This window comes from Lolium rigidum, chromosome 2 (assembly GCF_022539505.1).
Source record: "Lolium rigidum isolate FL_2022 chromosome 2, APGP_CSIRO_Lrig_0.1, whole genome shotgun sequence".
Lineage (NCBI taxonomy): Eukaryota > Viridiplantae > Streptophyta > Magnoliopsida > Poales > Poaceae > Lolium > Lolium rigidum.
Window position 1 is genome coordinate 59,823,455 of NC_061509.1, and position 9,684 is coordinate 59,833,138.

Here is a 9,684-nt window from a genome sequence, read left to right on the forward strand (position 1 = left end):
TGTGAAAAATGCAAAATACTTATTTTAGCTCTTCACTAGAAAGCAGAAATACACCTGTGCCAATAAAATAGCAGTTTTCATGGCCGTTTCTTGGAGAAGAAGAGTAGCCTTTACTACTATAGCAATGGCAGTGTTACTGCCAGTTTCAAGAACAAATAGAAAAAGGCAGAAACATTATAATGAAACTAAATCTCAGAGAATCGATTTTTCAGGCCAAGCAACTAGGGAGGAGATGGCAGCAAGTGCATGAACAAGACAGCCAATTCCAGATACTGGGTACGAAGGGGCGAGGGGCGAGAGCACGGACTACAACATGATGGACAAGGCTGAGAAGAAAGACATCCACGTCCACATAATTCACCCAGCTCTCTGACAATCGCATCGACGAGCACACAGCCATCTTCCGTCGAAGCAAATCGCCAACCACAGCTCTACCCGGATTGTACACTTTGGTGCTATTGCCGTGTGGAATCAATGTAGATCACTGATTCACAAGGAATCAACTAGAAAGAAAAAACTCTTCTCTCATCGTTGTACTTTATAACCTACTCTTGACTGTGACTGTAAAATGTACCCTGTACTAGACTAGATGCGATCTTCCCTCTATCGTATCTTATTTAGAAAAAATATTTCATTAGCAATTTAGCATAGTCCTATCATAAACTAGATGCAATTTACCCTCTACCGTATCTTATTTGGGCTAAGTTATGCCATGCACTATGTAACTGAATCAGAAAATATTCAGATATAATCTTTGCTTCTGCCCGTTGACAAACTCCCAAACAACATGAACATTACTAGTACATAAGTTTTGAGAACATCAATATCTACCCACGACGTGCAAGAACTTCTTAGTAAACCATAAGGATATGTGTGTTTATTATTAGCATAATGACTGAATAGATAGAATAGCCATTGTCGAAACAAAATAAAATTAAGCAGTACATATTGCTGAATAGATAAAATCACCATTGTCCAAACAAAATAAAATTAAGCAGTACATATTGCCCTAGACTAATTGGCTAGATGAATGGAGGGAAAAGCCATGTAGGAGTGCAAGGGCTAACCTTCACATAGTATCCTATCGACTTGATCTCATCATCACTGACCCTTTGATCTTGTCTACGATACATAGGGTCGTTATCATCCGTTCTGGTTAAGTACACCACATCGCTGAAGGACTCGATATTTTTTAATGGCCGATGATTGGAGAAGTAGATTTTGTTTCTGTGCACACCCTGGTGCCCACCCACCGGCACGTGCACCGCCATAGAGCACTTTGGCCCCAGAAACAGGGCATGGTCTTCCAAACTCCTCATCTCCACCCACCTATAGCCGTTAGCATTGTTAACGAGTTCAAACAAGTTGAAGGAAGTCACGCGCTCGGGAGGCAGCAGCCGGGCCCTCACTGCCATGACTAGCTTGCAGCGCCGCAAAATGAGGTAGACGACGGACTCATCATCCATGCTCCATCTGGTGGGACTATTGTAGCTTTGCGTTACCAGCAGGTGGACGGCGGTGATCACTGGTGCACCATCGTTGTCTAGACCGATGTCATACCTGAAAAGCTTCTCACCATAGCACGTTATGCCATAAAGCTCCCCGTTGCAGAAGGCGATGTCCTCCAGTTTTTCCCTCTGCCGCTGCCGGCATCCTTGCGTAATCCACCCGTAGTCCGGGCAGCCAACCTTGCAAACAGTGACCCTGCATGTGTTTGTCATGGCTGCAAGGATGCAGCTGCTTGATGTGGGCGCCTCCGAGAAAGCGATTTTCCGTATGAAGAAGCCGTGTGGTGAGCATACATTGCACTTGAAGGTCCTTTGCTTCTCAGAGAGGGCTACCTCGGCACCAGAGAAAAGGTTCACGATCACTATCAGATTCGGAGGTTCGACTTGGTCACTCTGCCACAAAGCGATCCAGCCGCCGTCGTGGCCACCGACGTGCCAGTTGCTCCATATGGCTCTGGGAGGCCGGACGCGCATGACCTTGGCGTCCTCAAGGCAGTACAAGGACTTAATCACCGCTGGGTTGCCGTATGGCTGGCCATACCACGCTGAGAGGAGCAGCAATGGCAGAGCGGGCAGGGACGGGTGGCGCGACGCCGCGGCATGCCACGGCTTGCAGACGGCGGTGAAGCGGACACGGTCTCGTGGGGAGGTGACTCTGGAGCGGACCATGGCGAGGACATCGTACGGGAGCTCGGACCACTGGACCACCTGCGTCGCCGACGCTTCCTGTTCCATGATGTCATCGCCTGCGGCCATCTGAGTGGCCATATTTTGTTCCTTCGATCACCAGTAGCCACAAGATCACGACTAGAAATGTGCCAACGTGCGTTTCTGGATCGATGTATAAGCAACACCTCTATCTTGACTGAAGCTCGTTTCTTCCCTGAAAAATACAAGCATTCAGAACTGGAACTGATACTCCATGCAACATTGAGGGTCAATGGAGTTTATATAGTATGACATATTGACATTAAGGACCTCTGCATCATCTTATTGGTTCATCAATACAAGCTGTATCTTATCTCCCAAGTCACTTCCTAGTATAGATGCAAGAGGTTATCATTAAGTTAGTTCATTTTTTGGACTAAAGAGGGTAGAGGCCTAGAGGGTACTTTAATAATGGACCACTTGCATCACTACTTCCTATAAAAAATTGAAAAGTATTTCAGAGCAAAGATCTGAGCAACGAGTTACCAACAATCAGGAGTTGGGAAGTAAAATAGAAATGGCTGGTCCCCATTTTCTAGGATGAAAAGTTCGACCAAACCACTACAAAAATAAGGAGCTGGAGTAGCATGTAAACACATCTCTTTTCCGACAGCAAGAGGCGGCACTCAAGTATACCACCAGGCGGCATTCAACAATCGACACATAAACGTGCAGTGAATCAAAGAATAAGGAACAACTATTACCTCATGAAGAACACTATCCGAGGAAGAAACGTGCTCTAGATCCTGCAGTCTCCGAGCAAGTTCCAAGTTCTCCACCTCCAGATCCGCAGAAAAGCCGCCAGAGCCGCGCATCCACGGCAGCGACGCCGACCCAGTGGCCTCCTGTGGCCTGTGGGAGAAGTCTCAAGGGGGGTGGACGCGGAGAGGAGACGGGGCGATGCGTGACGTCGGCGATTGCGGCGAGGATGGGGAATGCAGTGTGTTGTCCTGCGGGGATTGTGGATTGGGCACCAGAGAGATGGAGTGTGCTGTTGAGTGACCAGTGAGGGTAAAATCGGAAAGCTTGGGATAGTTCCGGTGCTGAATCCGCGGGATTTGAATCCTCGTGGCACTGTATCATCTTGTACACATATGCTGATGTAGTATTTCATTAAGAGGAGAGATATGATTAGAGTAGATAGATTTTGTATCATATGTTACAAGAAAAATTAATGTCAAATCGATCTTGTACACATATTTGTATTGGAATTCTACAAACAATAAATTTATAAGATTATGATACTACTCTATATGACTACCCACTATGGAGATAATATCATAAATAAGTATCATATGGATGATACTACTATATGATACTACCTCCGTTTCAAGGAATAAAGCGTCCTTGTTTTACGACCTTTTTGTTTGACCAAGAATTACTTTAAATAGATAAGATTGTTTGTATGAAATTAATATCATTAAAAGTGCTTTTCAATACGAATCCAACGATACTAATTACATATATTATAATTAAGATTTTATTGCTCAACTTTTATGGTCAAAGTTCGTCTTGGGATGCGCGTGCGCCTTATTTCTTGAAACGGAGGTAAAACTATGCACTATGACCAGCCTAAACTGACATGGCAACCTCAAACCTGAACTTTGATTGATGTGTGTCAAGGATTGATCGATCTTTATCAAAGGCACGGTTCTAAAATGAGTGCATCATGTTCTTGAGATTGTCCATTTTGACCATATAAAGTTTTTCATTTTTTTTAGACGAAAGGGTGAAAATAAACCCGGTATGAAAGGATACCAGCTAGAGATACAAGCACATGTGTGAAAGGCTAAAGACAGAGAGAAGAAGAGCAGTGCTATGCTCTAGTCTACTAGCACTCTAAAGGAAGCACAAGTCTTTGCCTAAACACTGATGGCTCTACTTGAAACTTCAAGCAACGAGACGCCACACCGAGGAACTGCACTAGATCAAACCAGCACCACTTCACATCTTGGCACGCAGAGGACCACCAACATCCCGGACACTAGCTAACTGCATTAGTGAGAAGACGAAACTCTGGGTTCCAAAGGGCATGACAACGCCTCCAGGAAGGAAAACGACGCCCGCGAGGTGCCGTCGTTGTTAGCACCGAACATAGTCGGCTTTCGCGGAAGCTCCAACACCCACCCGAAAACACCCCTATGTCTTTTCCGTAACAACCAAGCTATCAATCGACTAGTGAAACCATCGGTAGCTTCCCTGGTAGACACCAACTCCGACTACCCCCCTAGGCTCAGGAGTGGTCGCACAAACCGAAAAGCAACCCGTTTAAAAGAAGCCGAGACAATAAGGGGCAAAACATCAACAAATAGGGAGTTCAAGGAGGAACTCGAAACGGACGCAATTCATAAGGGGGCAACAGTGGTACCAAAGAGAAGGCGATCGGTAACCATGCTTTTTCATTGGTCATGTTGACCTTGATGCTGCCAGTCCTGAGATAAATGACATTACATATTGTGCAGAACATGAAAATATTGAAAATTGGAATGGTGTTTATACGGTTGAAACGTTTTGAGAAACATTTCCAAATTCCAACGCTGCTTTCATTCTAAAGTTTATTTTTCTTCAAAACGATGCTTTTATCTCGTGGGTAACTAGGCTGTGAAGAATCAAATAAGGTATCACCGCTCTTCTAACCATCCAAAAATATATTAATTTTTAAGACTATTTAATGCAAATAAATAACATGGATCTGAAATGGGCATCATGGGTTCTGAAGCGGCTAATATGAAAAAAGTTTTTGTAAAATTATTGCATCTCTCTTTAGGTACTGGCCATTCACAGCTTCCAGAGAGAAATTGGAATGGCTCTGCAGATGGTGGTTGAGAGGCAAGATATATCAAATTCCATGGTAAAAGTAGTGTAGTGATTCACTTTTCTCAGGCTCTTCCCTTCTATGTCTTTTCTACTCGTTGGTTGTTCCCTTGTTTGTTAGGATTTATATTCTAGCATTAAAAATCTGTTTGATGATGGTTGATTTGTGGCATTGTCGTGGAAAAAACTGTAATATGATTTCTTACTCTTTTCAAGCTTCGAACCGTAATTAGCATTGCACACTAAACAAACTTATCATCGGCAATGTGCTTGTGCGATTCAACATGTACTCCCTCTGTTGTCTTGATACATCTAAAATTTAGCAAAATTGAGACGTTTTTGGTGGGATGGAGGGAGTTTAGCCTATGGTCTCCATGTGGGTTGAAGTATTTTGCTATTTTTAAACTCTTTTTTTGCATATCATCTTTTGTCCCCATTTTTTCTTAAAATCTATGAATCATTCTCTAACTTGTAAGTAAGAGGTGTTCTTCCTGGATTTTGCAGGAAATAGAGTTTCATTTTTCTAAAAAAAAATCCCTTGTTGTCCAATCTCGGGTGACAGGTGAGGGGCACCACCCCAATTGTCAAATCTTGGCGGTGCAACCAAAATAGCGCTGAGGCATAAAATCAGTGTTGGACGGTGCCGGTGCGACGGTCGTTGTTCCTCGACACCGACACGACATCGATCACCTATCAGTACGCGGAGAATCCAGCGCCTGCCCACTTTGCCGTGACACCAGTCGCCCGCCGGTTTTCCTCCTCTGCTCCCGGCTCACGCACTGGAGTTGCTCTCCTCCCAGTGACATCCGGACCCCAGTCGGCGCGCGCACGTCATGCGTCTACTGCACCGGGTCTACGCGACCAGAAACACGACCAGGAAGCTTCCTCTTCTTGTCGAGCAAAGCATAAAGAAGCTCGCCGTATGGGTGAACCGGAGAAGTAGACATCCCGGCGACGACACCACCCGTCCACCGACCACGACCACAACCACCATTCCGCGCAACCGTCTCCCAAGTCCAAAACACAAGCACGCACGCGACCGCACGGTTGCAGCGACCAGGGTTTTGCACGAGATGCAGGGGAGGAGGAGCAGCCGGTCGCGTGCCGCCAGCGTCGTCCGGCTGGGCCGCTCTCCGGCGCGCCGCGGCGGGAGCAGCGGCGCCGGCCGGAGGCTTCGGCTGCCCGTGCTCCCGACGACGCGGGGGTCGCGGTCGCGGAAGCGGGTCCTCCTCAGGCGCTCCGCCTCGGAGCCGACGCTCTGGTACGACGCGCGCGTCCACCCCGTGCCGCGGGACCTCTCCCCGCCGTCCCCGCCGCCGCCGCCGCTCGAGCGCCCGCATACCTGCTACGACGTCTTCGCCCTGGACTGCCCCTCCACCAGCTCCGCCTCACTAGCCCTCTCCCTGCCCGATCGCAAGCCCTGGGAGGTCAGTCAGTGAACTGACGATCGACCATGCTCGTACTCGATCGCGCGCGCGCGTACCGGTAATCAGTCTGATGGGGATGGTTGTTTCTGCTGCAGGAGGCGAAGGTGGTGGTGAGCGTGACGGTGGAGGGGAGCGCGGGGCCGGTGAAGGCGATGGTGAGGCTCGGCTCCAGCATCCGGGAGGCCATCGCCGCCGTGGTGGAGAGGTACGACAGGGAGGGGAGGAGCCCCCGGCTGGACCCGGCGTCCGCGGACTGCTTCCAGCTCCATCACTCTCACTTCTGCCTCCAGAGTAAGACCCACGCTCTTACAACTTATAAGTCCCTACTTTTACTTGTTTGATTCTACCCAAATATTGGCAAATCTGTAATTGTTCGGTCCTGTTATTTGTGAGCCCACTTTATCAAATTCTGATTACACCCAGTTTTTGGAGCTAGTATGCACTTGCAACCGACTAGTACAGTGAACCAGTTTCATCTTAACCTTACATTCAGACATTCAGTTAACCAACTTGAAATCAAGATTGGCTTTTTTTTTTTCTTTCGAAAATGGGAGATTCCTTGGCCTCAAAAATCAAGTTTGGCTAGGCCCAGCTTGACACGCTAGCTGATTCCCTGATCTGGGCATGCCTCATGGTTACTGGAATCACATGACTGGTGAAATTGACTGATCTAATTGTTCTGTTTTAGCATATTTGCAATTGGAATGTTTTATATTTGTGCCGGTGGCCCTTGGGGTTATGAAAGCCACTTGGTGGCCTATTCTCGTTTTCAGCTACGACTATTTAGTTGCAGACACAATTCGATGTGACAAGTTGAAGCACTTTAATATACTTACGCCAATCATGATAAATTACGATGTAGACTGCTTATTTGTTAGCTCTACGTAAGCACTTTATTGTCTTTTAGATTATCTATGCAAGGACTCTTGCAACATTATTATTCTGAAAAGTATATGGACATTTTGTTTATTGAGTAGAGTATTTTTAACATAGCCGGCTAATGGTAATAAGCTCATTCACTGAGCTTCTTCAACCCCTATGTTGAAGATTTTAAGTCAACATTTTCAAATTTACTTTGGGAGTGTGCCCCCTTTGTGGTTAAGTTCTCCGCAAAGTTCAGTGAAGTAACATCTTGAGGTTTTTCCTCGCAGGTTTAAACAAAAATGACAAGATTGGAGATGTTGGTGGCAGAAATTTCTACCTACACAAAAATGATGGAAGCAACGGGCTAGTTCTTCAGAGGGAAGAATCCGGTGTACATTTAAGTGGCGGTGCAATTACACAGAGCTACGGAGGAGCTTTTGCTGGTGTCCCGTACCACCACCAGTTCTTTGCTATTGTCTCCAAGAAGCTAGATAAAATCGGCAGGCGAACGAAAAGGATCTGGAGGGTCCTGACCTGTAATTGTACATGACCTTATCCTGTGGATCTTGATAGAACGATAGTAGCCTAACCACTGTATACAGGGTGTTTAGTTCTTACTAGTAGGTACTGATCAGTAAATGGTGTGGTATTGATGGTAAGGAAGATGAGCTGATGTAAATATGTAATTGGAGCAATGGAGCGATAAGATAACTCGCGAACGACTTGGCTTTTTATTCCCGTCGCCCAGCATGCCCAATGTTTTTCTGTTGTATATCGGCAAGGTAACAAATATGGTCGTCTGCACAGAAAAAAAAAAGGAAAAGGAAATGTGTTTTCAGTCCTCTATTATGATCGGTCAGGGTGATTCTCAAAACAAAAACAAAACAAAAGAAGATCGGTCAGGGTGTTTGTACCGATAGGTATGTATCTTGTATTGTACCTGCCAAGTATATATAAAGAGAAGAGGTGGAGGCTACGATCCCACGAAACCTAACTTGTTTTAGCATGGTATCAGAGCCATCCGCCTCCCTCGATCGCCGCCTCCAAACCGGTCGAGAGCCTCGAGTCCATGGGCTCCTCCTCGGTGCTGCACGTATCGTACATGGTCGGCGCCGCCGTCTCCCCAGCGTAGGCTACCATGGCCACCGCGGTGGTGCCCTCTAGCTCTGCCTGTCTCAACTGGACCAACTTCACGTTGTGGCGCGGGCTGACCCTCCCAAATTTCGCCTGAGCCAACTTGCACGGCTTCTTTGACAACTCCGTGCCAGCCCCGGCGATGACCATCACCAAAGGATCAGGTGATGCCGCCAAGATCGTTCCCAACCCTGAGTACACCCCACTGGTAGAAAAAAGGGCTTCGGTCGCGGTTCGCAACTGCCATTGGTCGCGGTTGCGCAACCGCGACCAATTAAGCGCGACTAAAGGTCCCCCTTTAGTCGCGGTTCCTTACGAACCGCGACTAAAGGCACGTCCACGTGGCCGCCAGCAGTCCGTCGGGGTGGAGGACCTTTAGTCGCGGTTCTCCTGGCCAACCGCGACTAAAGGCCGCCGCAGGTTTAGGGTTTTAGCCCCCCCCCCCCCCAAACCTGGTTTCTTTTTAATTTGTATTGTTTTATTTCTTTTGGGTTTTAATTTTGAAGGAGTTTCACATATTCTACGGTACTATATACATGCATATGAATGTAAAATTTCAAACAAATTTGAAATTAGAACCAAAAAGAATTCAAGAGGAATATACAATATATATTCAATATCGGATGACCATATACAATTTTGAACAAGTTTCCATACATATTTTAGTGCATATGAAGTTCTACGTCCTCTACATAGTGTTCTCCTCTAGGATCGATGACTTCCCTCGCGAACCATCCAAACTAGTTCCTCTTGAAGTGGTCGGAAGAGAGCTTCGGACTAAGCGTCTTCCGGAGGTTATTCCTCTTGATGTTGTTCTCGGACGGCTGCCGCTCATTGGTGTATCTCCGGATCCTCTCACAAACATAGTATCCACATAGATTGGTCCCCGTGGCTGAATATCCCCGATCCCGATACATCGCCCTTTTAAATTGTAGCTCTTTTTTGAATTCACCGACCTTTTCATCTACGAACCGTCTCCAAATCCTACGAGGCAAAGAAAATTAAATGAACAAGAGAGTTATTAATTAGTTACTTGATATTAGGAAATGAACGAAATAGGCCGATCGATATAGAGCGCAAATGAATGAAAATAATTAATTTTGCATCATTTTCTCATGTTGTCCCAAAGCGCCGGATCCATATTCAGAGAGTCGTGGACGAGAACTGTGGAGGTGTGAAATTGAATTACTAGCGTAATCCGAGTGGAACCCGCGGACACGATACATGCA

The 9,684-nt window shown here is 46.5% G+C and overlaps 1 protein-coding gene across 1 annotated transcript; it reads left to right on the plus strand.

Annotated features, from left to right (window-relative positions):
* Positions 1-5,863: 5,863 nt before the first annotated feature.
* On the plus strand, positions 5,864-8,058 carry LOC124689794 (uncharacterized protein At4g22758). Its single transcript, XM_047223265.1, has 3 exons — positions 5,864-6,457; positions 6,553-6,748; positions 7,609-8,058. Exons 1-3 carry the CDS (start codon positions 5,864-5,866, stop codon positions 7,869-7,871), a joined length of 1,053 nt encoding a protein of 350 aa, XP_047079221.1. The 3' UTR covers positions 7,872-8,058.
* Positions 8,059-9,684: the final 1,626 nt, after the last annotated feature.